The sequence below is a fragment of the Octopus bimaculoides genome, chromosome 14, assembly GCF_046866305.1.
Source record: "Octopus bimaculoides isolate indiv1 chromosome 14, ASM4686630v1, whole genome shotgun sequence".
Taxonomy (NCBI): Eukaryota; Metazoa; Mollusca; class Cephalopoda; order Octopoda; family Octopodidae; genus Octopus; species Octopus bimaculoides.
This window is the reverse complement of record NC_142941.1, coordinates 29,210,647-29,233,431: the sequence shown is the minus strand read 5'-3', so window position 1 is coordinate 29,233,431 and position 22,785 is coordinate 29,210,647. Positions and strand designations below refer to the sequence as shown.

General features: G+C 38.3%; 1 protein-coding gene and 1 non-coding gene across 2 annotated transcripts; both read right to left on the bottom strand.

Annotated features, from left to right (window-relative positions):
- Positions 1–2,770: 2,770 nt before the first annotated feature.
- On the bottom strand, positions 2,771–18,901 carry LOC106875353 (peroxisomal membrane protein PEX13). The gene is made up of 5 exons (XM_014923449.3): positions 18,796–18,901; positions 13,097–13,300; positions 11,734–12,194; positions 5,114–5,239; positions 2,771–3,651 (listed from the first exon to the last, which is right to left on the bottom strand). The coding sequence occupies exons 1-5, from the start codon at positions 18,882–18,884 to the stop codon at positions 3,392–3,394; spliced, it is 1,140 nt and encodes a 379-aa protein (XP_014778935.1). The 5' UTR covers positions 18,885–18,901; the 3' UTR covers positions 2,771–3,391.
- Positions 10,946–11,072, bottom strand: LOC128249466 (small Cajal body-specific RNA 8). Its single transcript, XR_008265584.1, has one exon.
- Positions 18,902–22,785: the final 3,884 nt, after the last annotated feature.

The following is a 22,785-nucleotide window of genomic DNA, read 5'->3' as shown; positions in this document are numbered from 1 at the left end:
ATATCACAGGAGATTTTACTGAATTATCTCAGCTTATCAAAATACCTGCTAATCCTCTGTTCTGGAGTGAAAGGAAAAACTGGTTTAGATGGTTACACATTGACATGGGTTATCCTATATAACATCCCTTGTTGCCAAGGAATTTGCAAGGCAAGAATCAACTGGAGAAAATGAAAATGGTTCCCTCGACTGTCAAGAGGCTAATATAAAAGTGGATGGGAGTAGGTGACTCGTGAAAGGGAGAGATGTAGAGGTACATAAGTGAGGCAATATGGCAAAGAGAAAGCAATAGTTGATGGTGATGATGAGGTAGAAATTAGAGGTAACCGAAAGCAGAAAGAAAAGTGGAGGTATGTGTCAATTTCTGATTAAGTGAGTCTAGAAGTGTCGTAGAGATGTGGAGAATGCTTGGGACTGGATTTGTTTGATTTTTATTAAGTCTACTTCAGAATTATTTCATCTTCTGTTCTGTTCCATTGTACAGCACTAACATCCAGAACTGGGGTCCACACTTTTTCAGGGATCATGAAAGTATTGTGCTTTAGACCAGTAGTTTTCAATGTGGAGTCTTGTGCATGAAAAATGTTGCTAGAAAACCTGTTTTTACTAATTTATTTACTACTCTACTTTTCAAAACAAGAACAAAGAAAAAGTAGTTTTAAAAACCCCAAAACATCTGTGAAACTGGTTCTAGAATTCCTTAGAAAGATGAGAGGAATAATAGTGAGCAAAAACAGACACTGAGGACAGCAGCAATAAAATAGAAATACATACCCATACTTAGTGTTGGTATTAAAGAACATTGCCAGTGCTACCCAAAGCAATCATAGTATATACATATACACACAAATCAAAAACAACAAAAGATGTATAAGATTGGTGCTCAGTTTAAGACAGAAAAAAAGATACAGTGACCAAATTACAAATAAAGAAATTTATTCTTCAACCTGATGAATCTATCCTGAGTGATAACTAAGCTATTTTATTTGTGTATGTTTGATTTTTGGATGGTAATGGATTCAAAAAGGAAATGTTTTTTGTCTTAAAACAGACGCTAAAGCCAAAACATTTTTCAAAGACAACTTATTTGGAGGAAAATATTTCTCTCAAAAAGATGACAGCATTCCATTCATGACTGGCAGACAGAGGTTTTATTGCCTATTTAAAAAAATGCTGTCTGAAGTATTTTGCATACAGTGTGATACACTTATTTCCAAAACAATTAAGTGGGTGTTTGCATGATGCCTTCAATATTGTAATAAAAGTCAACTATATTGAATCAAATTCTTTACTAGACCACATCTTTCATGAATTCATTACCAAAATGTAGCATTTGAACACCTTGTAATTCGCACAAGGTAAGTTGGTTTTCAAAAGGCAATTGTACGCATTGCTTTGTTGCACTTTGGAACACTCATTTCTGGCTAACAACAATGGTTGCAGCTAAATGTGATATATTTGATAAAATTTGTTTAAACAACTTCAAGGAGAAAATTCTGATCTCATATCCTCCAAAGGAGCTATTAATGCTTTTCTGGGGAAAGTACAGCTTTAGAAAATGAATATTGAATGTCATGCATTACAATTTCCTAGTTAGTAATCTGCGTGATGATTGTATATGCTGAACATTTGAAAAACTTGCAAGCTAAGTTTAGCGACCTGCTTAATTTAAATATACTGCATTGGGTGACTTCTTCCTTTTGAAGTTAATCTTGCTGGTGCTGTACATCTGTTTGCAGGAAGATCTTGTTTAATTGCAGAGTGATGAAATATTTCAGGCAAGATTTAAAGATGGGGAACATAATGTATGGAAAAGTAATGACACTGCTCTGTGGGGAAGCGTAGCTGTATTTTACTGCTTTTCTTTCATCTTATCTTGTTGAATCTGGTTTCAGCTGTGTTACTAACTTACTGTCAAAAGCTCATATTCAAAATCGACATTGTAGAAAAGGGTGATCGTCAATTATCATTGACAAGGCTGGAGCCCAATATTGCAAAACTAGCAGAGCAGCATCAACTGCAAGGCATGCATTAAATAAAATAGCACCAAAGTACTATCTTCTTGTAATAAATATGTCCCTATTAAGGCAGTGAGCTGGCAGAATCTTTAGCAAGCCGGGCAAAATGCTTAGTGGTATTTCGTCTATTTTCATGTTCCGAGTTCAAATGCCGCCAAGGTTGACTGCCTTTCATCCTTTTGGCGTCAATAAATTAAGTACCAGTTACACACTGGGCTCGGCTCGATGTAATCAACTTAATCCTGGTCCCCAAATTTGAGACTTTGTGCTTCCAGTAGAAAGGAATAAATGTCCTTGTATTTTTACAACTTTCATTTTCCATAGAATTTACTTAGTTGTTAAAGTTTATGTGCAATAAATTGGTTATACATTTACAATACACAAAACATTTAACATTTAACAATTTTTATACAAGTCCTAATAATATCTAATTATAAAAATACAATAGGATTTTTTAAACAGGGGGGGCACACAAGTAAAATAGAAATCATTTATGTAAATTGGCCAAAAAAAAAACAAAGAAATGGTACTGAATCAGTGATAAGTCTGTTAGAGACTTGGAATCCTTTGAGGCTTATTTTGTCTGGTGAGACACTGCAAGATAGAATATACTGGTCCTCAATCTACATTGATATAAAAACATATGGTTAGTTTTCATCTACCAAAATTTTGCACTGATAACCTGTTACTGCAATCAGAAAACTTGTATGGTACTTAGAAATTTTAGAGAATAACAACAAAAGGACCAATGGTATAACTTAAACTTGTATTTCCATTTTCTTTTAACAAAAAATCCTTCACCTTTTAGATAAAGAATTTAGTTTTTATTCTTTTTTATAAATATAAAAACAATTGTTTAAAATTGCTGTTGTATATGTAATTATTGGTTTAGAAACTGTAAGAAATACATTTAAGAGAAACCATAAATATTAGATAGCTGTGACACACTGAGGTGTGAATGAATCATCCATTTCAAGAGATTCAAACAGTTGCGAACAATTGTTAATTTAACAGTGCTTCAACTCACTTCTCAGTGGTATTCACATTGCAGGACGGGCAGTATATTTAATCATTGATTTTTGTCTTTCGATACATTATCTCAAAACATTCACTTTGAGAGCAAGGAAGAGACTTTAAACGGTCTATGGGAGCCCTGTTTTATTGCAATTGGCATTAACTGCATATTCCTCAGTCCAGAAGCTGACACACTAGCTCCCAACTCTTAGTCTATATCATAATCACCAGTCACAATGACTAAATATATTGCATCTCTCTCTTTCTTTCTCTCTCTCTCTCTCTCTCTCTCACACACATTTATATACAAGGAATTAAAATATTAATTACACAACAATCCTAGCAAATAATCAAGTATTTCAAGTGACTGTTGGTGCAGAGTGACACGACTCAAATATATCTTCCATATTTTTGTCCGACACTGTTTTACCATAATTTTCTTGAGAGTCAGTAGGACAGCTAAATGAGCGTGATGGCACAGGGTTAATTGTATTTTCAGCCAAAATATTCTTTCGTCCAGTACACCGTACAGGTTCTTTGATATAGTTTGCAGGAACTAAGCCAATTTTTTTGCCGTCAACAGAAGCCAAAATCCAGCCTTTCAATCGTGGTTGTTCATCTAAAGAAAATAAACAAATGTTTTAATCAAATATAATTATGCCTAATGCCAATCAAATATATTACACAAAGGTCCTAGGATAACTGTACAGTTAAGTTTGATTTCACACTATAAAGTGAGCCAGTGATTGATCCATAACCAACAATTATTCATAAAAGAATAATTGCATCATTTGTCAAAATGACATAACATTGACACTTGACTATGCTATGGAACATACATACTGCTGTCAAGGCAGTATACATCAGTTATTATGGCAACAATAGTATGCTTATATATATACTAAAATGTATACTAAACATAGTTTACTAAACTAAGCATTTAGTGTGACAATGTTTTAGACGTAATGAAACATGGGCTGAGTGGACAAGCAGAAACTGTCAACAGTTCAAATGATGTTATTTAGTGTCTTCACAGTGTGACAACCAGTCCACTCTGCACTTAAAATGAATGTAGCTCAGATAGGAATGGGTTTGCTAAGTAGAATTGTTGTCTAAAGTGATATCACAAAGGAGTCACCAGGTTGTAAAATATGAAACTCTTTGATACAGCTAAGGAAGTGGAGTGGTTTCAAGAGGGAACAAAAGCCAGTTATAACCATTCAAGGTTACAGGCACTGTTTACTGGAAAGTTAGTGCCAGTTGACCACCTGCTGTTATGACAACTGGAAGGGGGAGGTAGCTTTGTGCCAGTTGATGACATATATACATAATATATAATGGGCTCTCACAGTTTCCATGCACAAGACATTAATTGGCATATGGCTATAGCAGAAGACTGTTGTTCAATGTGTTGCAATGGGGCTGAACTGAAAAGAGTGGTTTCAAAACAGACTTCTTAACCACAAAGCCATGCTTGTCTATGTAAATGAAGTAAAATTGTTACACCTCAACAAAGCTGAAACTTCATCAAAAGATTACTTCTTACAATAACTATACTCAAAAACATAAAATCTGGAAATTTTAATGGTAAATGTGATCTTTCCAATGACTATAGTTATATGAATTAACTATCAATAAAACTGCTTTACTGAGCTGGCCAACTGTATTTTTAGGCCAAGATATAATAACCCCTCTATTATGTAAAAGTTTTTTATTTGGAAACTGATAATTATTCTAAATGAATTCAATATATCCAACATACTCTTAAATAATTCATACTATTCTCAAGGTATCTTTGAGAATATAATAATTTTTCTCTTATATCTTAACATATCCAATAAGATCAAAATTATCAATTATTACAATAGTTTATATTTCAGTCATCTCACTCCATTACATCAATTAACTGACTCCGAGTATTTTATCACGGCTACAAACACGACAGGAAAATTTCATCCTAGTGTCATTTGAAGTCCAACCATCAAGAGATGGAACTATCACACAATATTTACCACAGCACCCTCCTCTTTCTGTTACTCTATTTTTAATAACAACAATAATACTGCTAATCCAACAATTACCTTTGGGTGCAATGATAATCTTCTGGCCTGCATCAAATGATAATTCATCATTGCTTTCAGCAACAAAGTTATAGAGGCCATAGGAAACATAATGGTCATCATCACTCGTTACCCAGCCAGGAAGCTCTAAATAAATAGAGAGAAAATTATATAGCTAGCTTTTTTTTTTTAAGTTGATATTGATTGAGTAAAAAAACTGGTCTGCCTGAACATCTGCAGTAAAAAGAGATAATTAAGAAACCATTGCAGTGTATGTTTGCAATGCTAAACTCAGCTAAAGTTGCCAACAGATCATATGGTGTTTAACCTGAAGTCAGCTCTGGCTGAGTAGACCCTGGATTTAAAGAGCTTCCAGTCATGATCATCGTGTCTTTTTAAGGTGTGCTGGACTGCATTATCTCATGTTCTGTCATTTTTAAGACAGTAAGGATTGGTTGCTATTTCTAGCAGGTCGAGTGACTACTTTCATTGGCTCATCAGATGGTAATGTGGGCAGCCTGTCACCTAAATGGTAAACAAAGCATAAATAAAAAAACTATATTGATAATGAATCGTAGCCAGGGCCAATGCTAGTGTTGCATAACTGGCCCATTTAAAATGACTCTTCAATTGTCAGGCAATATGCTCCGTTTGAGAAGATCTGTTGAGTCAAGTAAAATCGTAGTCGTGGCTGATGCCAGTTGCACGTAAAAAGCACCATTTGAGCATGGTTGATGCCAGTGCTGCCTGACTCGCTACCGTGCAGGTGGTATGTAAAAAGCACTATTCATGCATGGTCAATGCCAGTGCCGCCTGACTGGCTCCCGTACCAGTGGCATGTAAAAAGCACTCACTACACACTTGGAGTGGTTGGCATTAGGAAGGGCATGCAGCTGTAGAAACTTTGCCAGATCAGATTGGAACCTGGTACAGCCTCCTAGCTTGCCAGTCCTCCGTCAAACCATCGAACCCATGCCAGCATAGAAAGCAGACGTTAAACAATGATGATGATGATGGTGATAATGAAAAATAAAAATAAAACAGTACCTTGATAAATAATCAATAAACATTAAGACAAACAGATAAGTCATCACCCAATCAATCCAGTTAGCTGCAACTTTAAACTCCAGGAATTCACTCAGGATATGTTTAAATCCCTTATCTTCGTACAAAGCCTTATGGCAACCAAAGATAGAGAAATTTGGGCAAGGATTCCCTCAAAAATGGAGCAAGCGAACCAAAACTTAACCCTACAGACCATTGCAGAAGAATGTGAAACAATAGTAAAGCTGAAGCATGATGCGAAAAATATTCAAGAGAAAGATTCCGCAAAAATACAGATATGTCGACCCGGAAAGTATAATAGAAGAGTGCCAGGCCCCAATCTATGTTACAGATGTAGAGACCTACACTTCACAAAAGAGTGTCTATTTAAAAACTGGAAATGCTATAGTTGTCAGAAACTTGGTCGCAAGAGCTCACACTACAGGACAAGATTACAAGGGTCGAATGCAAAAAAGTTCTAAGGTGTTTTCAGCAGAAACTGAATACAACACAAAAACAAGGAAATTTGTACACGTAAAAATAAATGGTGTAAATATTAAATTACAGTTGGATACAGGTAGTTATATTTCAATCATAAATGCAGATACATGGAGAAAAATCAAGAAACCAAGATTACGTAAAACAGCAAAAATTGTGTGTGGCATGACAGGCAATAAATTACATTTCATGGGCGAAATGTGTACAGACATCACACTTCCAGGAGAAATGTGCAAGGCAAAAATATTCATAGTGGAGAATGCAATCAATCTGTTTGGTACAGATTGGTTGGAGTTATTTGACTTATGGCACCTCCCCATAAATCTCCACTGCGAAAACATAAATGGTTGTCCCATTAAAACTAAATTGTCTGAGGAATTGAAGAGAAATTCAAAAAGATGTTTCCTCAAGTACTATCCGAGAACTTAGGTCCATGTAAAAAGACTGAAGTCTGCTTTCAAGTAAGTGAAAATGCTGTGCCTGTATTTAAATCTAACAGAAATGTATTGTTCGCAGCAATTGAAAGCGTAAATGAAGAGTTGGACAGACTGGAAAAGAATGGAATCATCAAAAGGGTGGATTACTCTAAGTGGGTGACACCCATGGCATGTATTAAAAAGAAAAAATAAGATTAAGCTGTGTGCCAATTTCTCTATAGGTTTGAATGACTGCTTAAAGACATGCCACCTTCCACTCCTGACTCCAGAGGATATTTTCTCAAAATTAAATGGTGGAAAAATTTTCTCCAAATTGGATCTGTCTGATGCTTATTTACAGATTAAAGTAAATGACAAATGCTCAAAGTATCTGACAATAAATATACATAGAGGATTGTACAGATATATCTGGTTATCGGATTAAAGGTTACACTGGGCAATATTTTAGCAAATCACAGATGCTATGTTATCTGATTGTGGATTTGCAATCCCTTATTTGGATGATATATTATGAGTAATTTGCATGTAGAGTATATGGAGCATATAAAAGCTGTGTTCAAGAAAATTAAAGAGTATGGGTTCACTTTGAGTAAAGAAAAATGTAAATTCTTTTTGCCTAAAATTAAGTACTTAGGGTAAATAATTGATAAAAATGGTAGACTACTTGACCCGTCAAGGGCAGGCGCAATAAAGAATATGCCTGCTCCGACAAATATACCAACATTACAAGCGTTGCTTGGGCTGGCAAACAACTACCAAAATTACGTTCCTAACATGCACAAATTAAGAGGAAGTAAAGTGGAATTGGTCGGTTAAATGCAATAACGCATTTGAAAAAATAAAAAAATTCTAATCGCAGATTTGTCTCTAGTGCATTTTTAGATCCTGAAATGGACATTGTTGTAGCATCTGATGCTTTGAAGTACAGAATAGGATCTATGTTCATGTTCACTGATAGTGGTAGAGAAAAAAATACAGTCAAATAGAAAAAGAAGCCCTGTCAATTATCTTTGCTGTAAAATCATTTCACAAGTTTTTACATGGTATAAGTTTTCTGTTACAAACAGATCATCGAACATCGCTATCAATTTATGGGTCAAAGAAAGGGTTACCTACAAATACAGCAAACCGACTACAGTGTTGGGGTTGTTGTTGGCACTCCGTCACTTACGACGTCAAGGGTTCCAGTTGATCTGATCAATGGAACAGCCTGCTCGTGAAATTAACGTGCAAGTGGCTGAGCACTCCACAGACACGTGTACCCTTAACGTAGTTCTGGGGGATATTCAGCGTGACACAGTGTGACAAGGCTGACCCTTTGAATTACAGGCACAACAAAAACAGGAAGTAAGAGTGAGAGAAAGTTGTGGTGAAAGAGTACAGCAGGGATCGCCACCATCCCTTGCCAGAGCCTCGTGGAGCTTTAGGTGTTTTCGCTCAATAAACACGCACAACGCCCGGTCTGGGAATCGAAACCGCGAGTCCGCTGCCCTAACCACTGGGCCATTGCGCCTCCACTCAGTGTTGGGGTATAATATTACTAAATAACAATTTCAAAATGCAGTATATTCCATCACAAAAAATTGGTCATGCAGACTGTCTATCAAGATTAATTCCCAAAAATACAGAACCACTAGAAGATACTGTCATAGCCGCACTGCAGGCAGAAAATCAAATAGAAAGTATTATGACTAATGTTGTCTAAGAACTGTCAGCAATTGCACAGGATATAAGAATGAAATCTGTATGCAATGAGTATATTACAAAAATGAAAGAAGCTTTAAAAAATAAGTAGAAAAAAAATACAAATTCGGGTAGTTTCTCAATATGCGACGATATTCTGATGTATGCGCAAAGAGTTGTAGTATCAACTACATTACCAAAACGTGTATTGCAGCAATCCCACAGCAAACACCTAGTTATGTCAAGGATGAAAGCTCTGAAGAGGAGCTACAGCTATTGGCTGACTATGGACTGGGATATCAAAAATTTGGTGAGAACTTGTTGAGGTTGCACACTCGCAGTCACAGCCCTACTGGTAAACTATCAATCATGGCTAGAGACTGCAAACCCATGGGCTAGGTTATATATCGACTATGCTGGACTGGTGAATGGCGCTTACTATCTAATCATGGTAGACAGCCATACAAAGTGGCCAGAGATATGCAGATGCAATAAACCAACCACTATGACAACTATAAAGTTCCTATATGAATTGTTTGCGCGATACAGTGTTCCAGACACTTTAATTTCTGATAATGGAACGCAATTCATGGGGTATGAATTCAAGAACTTCTGTAAAATGCATGCAATAAAGCATATTTTCACTCTACCCTACCATCCGAGGTCAAATGGGCAGGTAGAAAGATTCGGGAACACATTCAAAAGAGCATTAAGAAAAGCTAGGAACAAATTAAGTAACAATGAAGCACTAACAAAATTATTAAGGGTATATAAAATAACCCCTAAGTCAAGTACAAATTCAGGAAAGTCATCTGCAGAGTTGATGTTCACAAGAAGAATAAAATCGATTTTTGATAAGTTATTGCCAGAGAAAAAAAGATGTAAAGGAAATACAAAAGATGCAACGAAATATTTCGAAGTAGGAGATAAAGTGCATCTAAAACCTACAGAAATGGTAAAGAAGGTTGGGAGGATGGCCTTGTAGCCAAAAAATAGGAAGTATGATGTATCTAATTAAAAGACCACAATTAAAGAGAGACATAAATCAGCTAAAGAAGAGACATACCAAAGAATGGAGAGAAATTCCTATGGAAGTATTTTTAGATGTATTCGATGTCCCAACACTGAAAGTAATGGAGTCCCATAGAACCAGCATGAGAAAACAGAAGCAGACTGAACACCTTGAGATAAGGCTCAAGCGAAAAAGATACTAAAAAAATGATAATAATAAATAAAATTTCTTTATTCCTTCAGAACTCAAAATCTCAAAAGGGGAGATGTTTGGTGAGAGTATGACACCCACCTGACAAGAATAGATGGGACCGCTACATATAAATAGTAGCGGTCTGACATAGGTGGGAGTTTGTAGTTTGGTCTTCAAAGTCCAGGTACAGTTTACAGTTCAAGTTAGTGTGTTGGAAATATTGATTGTTGATTCGTTATGTGTTTGTTACTGCTGCTATTTCTATTTTGTATAGTTATAACACTGTTACAGTGTATTCTTTATCTATCCTCAACAATGTCAGCTGTACTATAATATTGGAGGCTTTCACAATGTAGAATAGCATTTATTCATCACTTCTTTTATATCCAACACCCCTACCCAGGTCCTACATTAACCAGTACAGCCTGGCCTTCCTTCTTTTCGAGAATGTTAGTTTTCCAGATTTATCTCCCCTCCCTACAGGAATTGACTTGGAGCATTAAAGACCTTAACCTCACCAGTTTCAGATGACTTGTGAAGACCTTCCTTCAGATCTAGCAAATAATAAATAATTACAAAACCATACTTTTAAGAGGAAGAGTTACAGTCAATTAAATCAACCTCAGTACATGACTGTACTTTATTTTATTGGCCCTGGAAGAGTGGGAGGAAAATCTAACCTTGTCAAATTTGAACACAGAATGTAAAAGGACCAAGAGGGTTTGTGACACACCACTGCTTTTTCAGACCCACCTTTGTAACAATATCAATTGGTGACTAATCTCATGTTAACTTGATATGGATTGGAGGATATTTCATATTGTTGGAACAAATGTCTGTATAGTTGGATATCATTCTGTGAAAGACCAGTTTTAGTAACAAAAGACTGGACCTAATAATAACTATAAAATTAATCTGTAGCTGTCTAGTCTTATAATATGACAGCCATAGTAGGTCACATAGGAAAACAAAGTAAAAGAGAGGAAGGATTGTCCACTTCGTATCTGTCTGTAGTGGGAACTTAGTCACTACAGTCATCAGAAAGTAGGTATTTTATCTAGGAAGTTATTGTGTCAAATGTACGTCTCACTTACATCTGAGTATCTTACTTCCAAATATAAAGATTAAAACTGAGAAAAAAAATTTCATAATCATAATAGCCAACATTCCTGTAAAAAAAATTAAGATAGGCGCAGGAGTGGCTGTGTGGTAAGTAACTTGCTTACAAACCACATGGCTCCGGGTTCAGTCCCACTGCGTGACACCTTGGGCGAGTATCTTCTACTATAGCCTCAGGCCGACCAAAGCCTTGTGAGTGGATTTGGTAGATGGAAACTGAAAGAAGCCTGTCGTATATATGTGTGTGTGTGTGTGTTTGTCCCCCCAACATCGCTTGACAACCGATGCTGGTGTGTTTACGTCCCCGTAACTTAGCGGTTCAGCAAAGGGGACCGATAAAATAAGTACTAGGCTTACAAAGAATAAGTCCTGGGGTCGATTTGCTTGACTAAAGGCAGTGCTCAAGCATGGCCACAGTCAAATGACTGAAAAGAGTAAAGAGTATTTGATATAGACACAATATAATAATAATTCTTTCTAATTTTTGACACAAGGCCAGCTATTTTGAGGGGAGTAGGTCAGTCAATTATATTGACCCCAGTCCTTCACTAATACTCATTTTATTGACCCCTACATTGTACATTTTCATTGATTAAACTGAAAAAAAAAATATCTGAAGATTAAGGCAAAAGGGAAAAATATAAAACAAAACTCACTTGGAGAGATTAATTTCCAAATCAACCATGGAGCACCAACTATGATTCCAAAAAACATTAAAATGGGCCAAGAACTGAGCCCTTTTGAATCAGCAGAAAAAATGGATTGCTGGGGTAATAAACCAGCTGAAGCCTCTTGCCAAGCTGCTGCTGCATGGCCCTTTGGTCGCAATCTGAACACCTCCAGTATTTTACGAATGATGTACTTCAGAGTTCGCATGATGGCCAAAGCTGACAGGATGCTGTATAACTGAGAACGGAGACGAGAAAGATTGTCAGCTACACCTACTACAGCTCTGAAAGAACTATACAAGGCCTGGAATGTTGAATCCAACATCATACTAACTGAGGTAAAGGCTTGAACAATACTTTCAACTGACTGGAATGCCTGCCGTGAACTCCCCTCCACGTGTCGGTACAAGCTGTTGTAGTCATCAACGACACTATTTGAAGTGCCAAACCTGAGAAAAGAATGAAGATTTAACTATTAAACTAAATTAAATTTCAAATTTTATATGAATGAAGTAAATTAGAATTGCAGAATATCATGTCAAACATTCATTAAAATAATACTAAAGTAATTTCATATATTGGAGTATTTCCAAAGAGTAGAGTGGCTCCATGCCCTGGAATAGCTTTGCACAGTTGAGTAGCATCATAGAGTAGGTATAGCTTTATAGACAAGTATTAAGGAAGATCCATAGACAAACACACAAATATATCCATAACACTTTGCACCAGAGGATTTTCATACACAAACACAGAGAATAGACCCAAACAGCTTATTAAACACTAACTTCTAGTATTTTTCTGTTATCACTGATATAGCTGTTATGCTAGTTAATGTTAACCTAGCCAGAGAAACTAAGCCAAAAATAAATGTACAAGCAAGATCCATCTAAGAGGACAATAACTCCAAACAAGAACTGACTTGGACTGTGATCACCTGTCCAACCCATGCCAGGGTGAAAGCAGATGTAAAATGATGATGATGTTATTGTTGATGCCATTATCAAAAATACACTAAAATTACACTCCTATGAGATTACTCAACTCCAATGAGACTTGCATAGAAGTTGCCTTAATGTATTGCCAACTGTGCTACTCCACCAATACTTAAAACAAAAAAGGCTCTGCAAAGTGCATTTGTAGGTCATGTGACTAATATGTGGATATTATCAGGAATATTCCAGTTTAGCAGTAAATTTAGTTCTGTCTTGTGTTAACCAACTTCCTGTCACTAAGATTTTTTTTAAAATCCTGTTGATCTTTAGATCAACAGGATCTAAAGATCAACTAGGTTACAGACTGAGATTTTACTATTATACAGTAATAACAATTACTTCAACAATGAAAGACTTACCCACTGTAACCATAGTTCATACCATAATTGGAATGGTAAGGCATGTAGGGATTGCCACCATAACTATTGGTGTTGTATAAAGCATAAGAACCAAATGGATTGCTGCGGTATGATGGTAAACTGCTGCCTTGTGTCCGATTTGGTCTGGGTGGAAGCTGTGGAGGTATGGCTGATGCACTAGGCAGAGCTGGGCCACTTGGTAGCCTGTTTAAAAAAAAATACTCATATAATGTCTGGTGAGAAAATATACAGGGATGCCTGCAGCATGAAAAACAAAGGGAAGTTGGTGTTGACATAATGCAGAGACTTGCTATATTAAATATGTTAGCAACACTTCATGAGATAAGCAACTCTTGTGTTGTTAGACCTTAGGGACCTACCTCATGACATAGCTAAACACTGGATATCATTCTAGAAAACAATAACAATCATAACAAAACAATGTTCTACTGCCTTTCACTCTAAGGGCTTCTTTTTCAGAGTGAAAGGCAGATTTTAAGAAGAGATGACAAAGGAGTGAAACAATTGGCAATTTGCTGTCTTTGAGAAAATACTCCTAGCTAAGTAAAATCAAGGATACAAAGGGCATATCCTTTATGTTCATTACCCCCCCCACACACACACACACACATGCATAATCTGTCCCTGATAAATCTCTTCTACAACCCATTTTCCCAACATCTCTCCCCTCCCCCTACCCATACTCACCAACCACTGCATTCATCCCACTCTACAACACATTCCTACCAGTACACAATATGTCCCCATTGAATCTCTTCCCCACAACCAATACCACTCTCCTTTCATAATCTTGTGAACTCACCTAATTACCGTCTCCAATCCCCAACTCACTAACCTTCACCAACATCTTTCTCTCACTCTCTCCCCACCTGAGGCAGCCAGGTGCCCCATCCAATGCAAGCCTCTTTTTTTTCAGTCCCTCAATTGAGAGGTCTTGTCTTGCAAGTTACTTGGTGACCTCAAAACCGCTGGTTGGCATTAGGAAAGGCATTAAGCTATAGAAAGCATGGCAAAGCAGACAGCAAGGATTGGTGCAGTCTTCTGATTTGCCTGTTGCAGTGGAACCATCCAACCTATGCCAACATGGAAAATGGACATTAAATGATGATGATGAGGTACTAGCTGAAGTGTGTACAGAGATGAGTGAATTGATGTGAGTATATAATTGAAATGGATGCTATTGACTAGGTGGAAATGTGTGGTAGTTCATTGTAAGAAGTACCACAAAAATAACAAGATAGAAGGACTTAGGTCACAACTAAAAATATTGTGCCTCATAGATGACATTGCACAGAGAAATGTTGCTAAACAGATCTGTACTACATACAAAATTTGAAAGCACAAATTCTATGACAATGATGATGATAAAATGCACAATTGAGGCAAAGTATATAGCCTTGCAACAAGGTTATAAGTCAACAGATAAAACAGATTTTGTGAATATATAAATTAAATCTCCATATCATTAACCCTTTTGATAACAACCTGCTTCAGATTGCATCTGATCCTAAGATATAAAACCTTTCATTAAAAATTCCATCACGAATTTAATATAAAATTCTTGTTCCAAATACTAATTAATAATATCCACTACACTCTCTGAGTGGTTGGCGTTAGGAAGGGCATCCAGCTGTAGAAACTCTGCCAAATCAGACTGGAGCCTGGTGTTGCCATCCGGTTTCACCAGTCCTCAGTCAAATCGTCCAACCCATGCTAGCATGGAAAGCGGACGTTAAACGATGATGATGATGAAAATGTTATTTAATATGTTAACTGCCACAATCTGTTACTAGAACTTACCAATGACACCATGTATTTCTTGCAGTTGCAATGCATACTGCTTAATTACAAGGAAATGCAATTTTTTTGTTTTTTCAATATTTTGTAATTAACCCTTTAGCATTCAGATTATTCTGTAATGCTTATTTATTTGCATTATTTTGAATTAATCAATGTATTGTCTTATGGCTTCAGAATTTTGATAAAGTGATTGTTTATCTTTTACAATGAGGGTAGGTGTGAGATGTTGAATCTAACCAGTTTGAACATAAAAGAGGCAGAATATTTTGGCCGAATATGGCTGGTTTAAATGCTAAAGGATTAAACTTTAATATGTAGCACTCGTGTTATTTAAATATCTTCAAAACTATGTCAAAGATACAGAATAAAATATTTTCTTGAATTATGAAAATTAACCACCAGTGGTGCATATGGTAGTTATGTGAAATATGTGATGAACTGCTGGTGGTACACGTGGCAGTTAATTAAAAAATCCATTTCAATGTCAAAGGTAAATTACATGCCCATGTCCATTTTGATGGCATGTTGGATCCTTCTGTGAGATAATGGTATCACCATATGCTTAAAGGTGAAGAACTTGGAGGCTGTAAACTGAGTTCCATGATTTAGGTGTCACAGATAGAGTGCACACAGACATGTGCAAAAGGTGAATTGGGTCAAGAACTGTGAGCCATTGTGTTCACTGTTTCTATTGGCCGTCATGTCAAGCCAGTTAATTTTTGGCTTTTTCAAAATCAAAACAGCTTCTTTTATCCATAGGTTAATGATATTACAATCTATAGCTTTAATGATAACAACAACATCTTTGTTTCTGCATTTTTTGAGCTGTTCTTTAAAAGATATACATATGATAAAATGCCTCTTAATTCAGAGATGTAGAAGCTGAAGTAACATTTGCTGCGTTTCATGCATTGGATCTGATATGCAGTATTAGTATGTAGGAACATGTCTGTGTTGCATTTGAAGCAATTAGATAGAATACATTGGCTTTTATTGTTGGGAAGAGGAGGTCTTTGACAAACATTTATTACAATGTGGGCCAGTAGTATATCTAACCCATCCATTCAGATAATTATTTTCAAAGATAACTGAAAGACTTAAGAAGTGAATTTCATTAGAAATATGGTAGTAAAAGGGTTAATGGAAATATAGACTAAATCATGTAAGATGACATACTTTACAAGGCCACAGCTGAGCATGTCATCTCTGAACGAAACCGATAAACTACAGTCTATATTCAGATAACAATATCTGATACATTATAAGTGACATCATATGACTATCAATGGACTATCATTATAAGTGACATTATAGGACTAAAACGTTAGTTTCTCAAAATAAGAAAGGAAAAAAAGAAAAAGCACTCTTTCAAACTTAAGGTATAAAATTAAATGGTGTTACAGTATTTGAAATGTTGGTTACTTCAAACGCTGAAGACAGAATACATTCATAATCCTATCTTTTATGCAAGGTTGAATGTGATTTTCTTTTTGGTTACTGATTCAATTCATTACCCACTTACTTATAAAGTAGGTGAGTTACATAAACTAAAGCTATGTTTCATTTTTGCGCACAAATACTTGTATTACTGAATTGTGTGTGTGGATTCAGTTATTTGTTTAAGACCCATTTTTTTCTCAGCTAGCACAGGTTGCAAGAGATATTTGAGGTAGGATTTTATGGATGGATACTTTTCGTAATGCCAATCTTTACCTGTTTTTCAAGTAATGGATGTTTCTTTTCATTTCACAAAGTAACCAGTCATACTCACACCAAGGAATGTGAGCATCAGCACCACTTTACTTAAGTTATACTAGTGCTCATCAAAAGCAGCTAAGTTTGTGAGTTAAGATGGTGTGGCTGGCTGCATACTGATGATTATATGAGTATGTTCACACACACACATGTGCATGCACAAACACATATTATGTAGGGGTAAATGTTATCAAAATGAGTTGGTCAAACTCTTTAGTTAAAATGAATTGAAGATTAACTCCCTGTTAGAAACAAAGCTCTGCTTAAATTTATCAAGTTGTTATTGTTATTGAAAATTCCTTCATCCCAATGTGATCACAATAAATAGGCTCCTCTAAAAGTGAAAGCACACAAACATATATACCTTAAATATGAGAAAGATAAAGTTTTCTTTTTATGAGTTATGACAACATTATAATAGCAGAATATTTGTTTGGCTTCATTCTCTATAACTGAAGCAAAATTTATCATCTTTTCAGTGATCCTATCCACTCTTATAAAATGCAGGGAGACCATGTATCTCTTGTAGAGCAATATAGCAGTGCCTGTCCCTCTAACATTTAGCATAAAGCTGCTTGCACCTCTACTACAATCCCACTCAGTCAAGAGGCAACTACTTTTTCTTTGTCTTACAAGTTATTTGGCAACCTCACTAGTGCTGGTGTCAGGAGAAAAAACATCCAGTACACTCTGTAATGTAGTTGGCATTAGAAAGGACATCCAGCTACAGAAAGCATGGCGAGAGCTTGATGCAGTCCTCCAGCTCATTGAATCATCCAATCCATGCCAGTACGGAAGACAGATTTTAAATGATGATGAAACATAGTGTACTTCATTAGAAATTGGTCAAGCAAGAGTTAATGCAATAAAATCACAATATTTTAATGGCTTATTCTTTCACTTCCAGAATAAGTTGGTGTTTAGATAGAAGTCAACTCTGACAGACTCATGACCAAAGACTTACCAGCCACGACTACGACTATTCCATCTTTTTGTATATCGAGAATTACATTAAGTATGTCTTTCCCCCACTCCACCCCCACTTTTTTTTTCAGCGGTAATGTTTTAAGAGAATTTGGCAGCTATTTTTAACAAGTGGAGCAATAAATAGGAGTGAAACTACAGAACATGATTGATAGCGACAAATATTTTTGTAACAAGAAATATAAAATCTCAGACTGGGGAACATTTTCCAAGAAAGGTGTAAAGTCATTATTCCGTGGGATACAGCAGATGGGACTGTGAGATAAGAAATCATTAAGTTGTTCCTTCTGCTGGGACATTCTCCATCTTAACACATTAGACAATGAGACTACCTGAAGATAAGCTAGAATTGTAACTCGAACACATTAATGTGTTTTGTTTGATCAGATTGGGCCTAGGGTTAAACAACAAGAACACATGAGACCGATTTAGATTATTTTAATCAAAACTGGATGTTGTTGTGTGGGGTTTTGAAGTGCATAACTTTGGGGCAGACTGCATTCCTAGAATTACATAGAAGTGTTACATAGAAATATTTTTAAATTTTACACCACTAACAGGAGACTTGGATTGAGAGCACAGAAAAGGAAAATTATTAACTATTCCTAGCTCGTTAATGATTTTACTTGCGTCACTAATATCGTAAAGCTTGGTAATTTTGCAAATAAGGCAGCACGTAACTAAAATACCTACGAGCGCTCGAACCATGACTAATTAACAACCCCACTCAAAGTAACACGGTAAATTCCGAAACTGATTAGTGGTCAGTAAATATACATTAAAGAGTAGTATATTCTTATAAGTAGAGTTAAAAACATCGTATCGAAACCACTCCAAGGACCCTCTTGCAAGTTACGTGTCAGACCTATGTTAACACAGAATAAAAACTACGTGCATACACATAAATACGCACATATGCTAAAACAATGAAGAGAGACAGATTTTGTATAGATATACAATGTCTCATATTAAAAATTAATCACGAAATTTGGAAACAAAATTAGACGAAGTTTGAGGCTTAACTACGAGAACCTGAGTTTTATATACAGATCAGGACAGTCATACAGGTAAGTATATTAAAACATTCAGACACAAGGATAAATATATACAAAAATACACAAAGCAAACTTAATACTGACCCGTAAGCAAAATTCGTTGATGAGGCAGAATTAATGGAACTGTTGTGTTGATTTACAAATCCAAATGGATTTGAACGCCCAGCTGCCATGTTTCTTTTCTTACCCCGAGCCTCGTTTTAGTTGGAAAGCTTCTCTAACCTTTGACATTTCACATTTGGTTATCAACAATTAGTTTCAATTGCTTTGTGGTTATTTTACCCGAACTCAACTCTGATCGAAATGTACGTTCCAGCAATGAACATCACATTTTTGTAGAGGTATATAGGGCATATGATATAACATTTATCCGTGCGCACATGCATACATATACACATACATCCCCAAACGCATGTATATATGAGAGCACACAGGCACTCCCTACACACTCTCTCTCGTTTTATATATGTGTGTGTGTGTGCGTGTGTATAGGTAATCCTTCGTTTTGACTCGACGAAACCAAAACAAAAAGTCGCTTGTTTCCGTGACAACTCGATAATTCACTTCGGATATCTTCTTACCCTCCGTGACAGCTGCTGTGTCCTCCGTGACAACTGATAAAATGGGAGGAGGAGATGAAAGCTAATGGGTTGTGCGTGCGTGCTTGTTCTTGCTTGTGTGTCTGTGTGTGCGTGCTTGTTCTTGTCTGTATGTCCGTGTGTGCTTATTCTTCTCTGTGTGTCGTCTTTTCTTTTCCCCCTTTTCTCTCTGTTTCTTCCATCTTCGTCCTTTCTTTTCCTATTTTTTATTTTCTTCTCCCACCAATCATATATATTTTTTTCTCCTCACGCCTTTTGCATTTTTTCTCCTCACGCCTTTTGCTTTTTTTCTCCCCACACCTTTTGAATTTTTCCTCTCCACCCCTTTTTCCCTTTTTTCTCCTTTCTTTCTCTTCTCTTCTCGTTTTACAATCATGCCCGATTACAAACCTTTCCTCCTCGACCTCCACAACTGTTTAAAGCAATACCTTCGCACACTTCCTTTCCGCTGCTTTCAACCTTCCATTAATCTTTCTCTACTAACTTTCAAAACAACTCGTTTCTCTAGTCACATTTCATTTATCAGTCGCTGCTTACATCACCGCTTCATCCCTAAAGGTTTCCGACTCTCCACTCTGCTACAACCATCCTACCCATACTCCGTACTACATCCTACCACCTTATGCGTGCCATCATTCGCTCTAATCTCTCCAAAATACACACCATCGACCGTCTTCTCCCTCTTGCTTTTTCCATCTTCTCCTCTCAGTCGCCTTCCCATGCCAACACCACGTTACGTTACATAATTCATTTAAATCATCTCTTTCATCAATTTCTCGTTCACACCAAACAACATAAACTCCACTCACACCTCCATTCCATCATACCCGATGTCACTACCCCCAACTCCTCCACTACCCTTCCCCTCCTGATACGCTTCCTCTCCTGATACGCTTCCATCACCCCCACCCCGTCCCTCCACCCCCACACATACCCCCTCCTCTCCCTCCCAGTCTTCCACCATCCCCACCACCCCTCCCACTTCTACCCCTCCCCTCCTACTTCTATCCCATCCACCCCTTCTCCACTTCAGTCTGTTACCATTCCTCCGGATCTTCCCCTCCCTGAGGCTGAGCGCTCCCTCCTCAGTAGGGGTCTGCGCTTCATCCCCCTCACTCCACCCAGCAACGAATTTCGGACTCGTGCCGATATCCACAGCTTTGTGTGCCGCGTTAGGTTGTGTACGCCTTTTCACGACATTCCACCTGCATCTAAGGAGGAGAACTCCTACACCGACCTGGGCCGCTGACCATCCCAGTGGACGTCAGCTCCTGGCCAGTTCCAAGCAGTTGTTCTTTATGCGGGCGCCTGCCAGCGCGCTGTGGACCGGTTTAACTTTTCTAGGCGTCCCCATCATCTGAACATCTCCCCAGCCGAACTCTCAGCCCTTTGATGTCTCCGATGCAGCAATAACATCATCATAAAACCAGCCGATAAGGGTGGAGCCGTGGTGGTGTGGCGCACAGACCTCTCCGCCAACTTCAAGACACCTCCTTCTACTGCCATCTGCGCTCTGACCCCACGCCCAGCTACCAACCGACTGTGTCCTCCACTATCCATGACCTCATCTCCCAACTACGTGAACCTGTTCGTTGGCTACGTTGAGGATCAAATATTCTCAAGTTTCACTGGTCCCACTCCCGAACTATACGGCCGTTATATTGACGACTGTATTGGTTCGACCTCACTCTCTCGCGAACATCTAGACTCCTTCCTCTCTTTTGTCAAATCTTTCCATCCTGCCCGCCACTTCTCTTGCACTATCTCTAACACTTCTGTCTCCTTTCTTGACATCTCGGTCAGCATTCATCACTCCACTCTCACCACCTCCATCCACTACAAACACACAGATTCACACTCATACCTCAACTTCTCCTCCTCCAACCCTAAACACACCAAGCTTTCCATCCCCTATTCCCAATTCCTCCGCCTACGCAGGCTCTGTAGTGAAAACCATGGCTCGCCACTTCACCCTACATGGATATTCCCTCACCACTATCCACACCGTCCTTGCTAGAGCATATTCCGTGGACTGTGCATCTGCTCTCTCCCCCGAACCCACCCCGCCATCTCCAACCTCCCATTTCCCCTCACCTACCACCCACCACCCTAGCTCTCCAACGCACCATTCTCCGAGCTTTCCGGCAACTCCAGTCCGACTCCTCCACTTCGCACATATTCCCTAACTGACTCCTCCCCTCCTTCAAACGAGCCCACAACCTACGAGATCTCTTGGTCTACAGCTTCTTCCCTAACCCAACCTTCCAAACCTGCTCATTCCCCTGCTCCCGCCCACGCTGCCGCACTTGCCCTTACCTCTCCAACACCACTCTCCTCACCAGCACCCATCATCGACCCTTTCACATCACCGACTCCTTCACCTGCACTTCTACCAATCTCATCCACTGCATCTCCTGCTCTCTCTGCCCTTCTCTATACATCGGGCAAACGAGATGACGCTTGGCGGACCGGTTTGCGGAACACCTCTGAAACATCTGACTCGGCAATGACACCCCAGTCTTATGCCATTCCCGCTCTACCGGTCACTCTTTGCAACACCTGTCCATGTTCGGATTGTCCTTGCACAAGGGCCATCCGGATTCCCGTTTGCGCCGTGAACAGGGATTAATCTTCTCTGTTCGCTCCCTTGCACCATATGGGCTCAACTCTCCTCCCCTCTTCATCTAACCTCTGCCCCTCGCCTCTCTCCCCCTCATACCTACTTCCTCCCACCCACCTCTCCTCTCTTACTCCGACTTCTACTTCTTTTCACTCCTACTCTCCTTCTCTGTTCTCTTCACTCCTACCCACCTTCTCCTTCCTCCTTCATCGTCACCCCTCCCTCGTAACCCCACCCCACCCCTACACATTCCAACTCCACCTTCCCTATCCTTCCCATCCCAGCCTACCCCATCCTTTACACCCACTCCCACATCTACTCCCACCCTCATCCTACCCACATATCCCACCTCTATCCCCACCCACAGCCTAACCCACACTCCACCCTTGCTTTCCCCATACTCGCCTCCCCCACCTCCCAACACCATCACACCACACCACACCACTCACCACTACACCATACACCACCATACCACACAACACATCACATCACACCACGATGCACACACTAGCACTGACTACTTCCTAGCCCCACATTTTCACACCTACACATACACACGTCAAAGTCACCAGCCCTCTTCCACATGCACATACATACTCTCTTATAGACACGCATGCGCACTTTCGTTTTGGGATCACCACTATTTTATTACCTCCCCTTCTTCCTAGCTCTCCTGTGTGACCTCTCTGTCTGGCATTCGCCATGATAGATCGCTAGCCACTACACATTCTTTATTTTCTCTTCTTGTTTCTTTCCGTGTTCCTTTCTGTGAAAGAGCGTAGGCTCGAAACGTTAAAGACTTTTTCACTTCCCGAGTGTTAAACTAATACATCTGTTTGTTGTCTACACCACCTG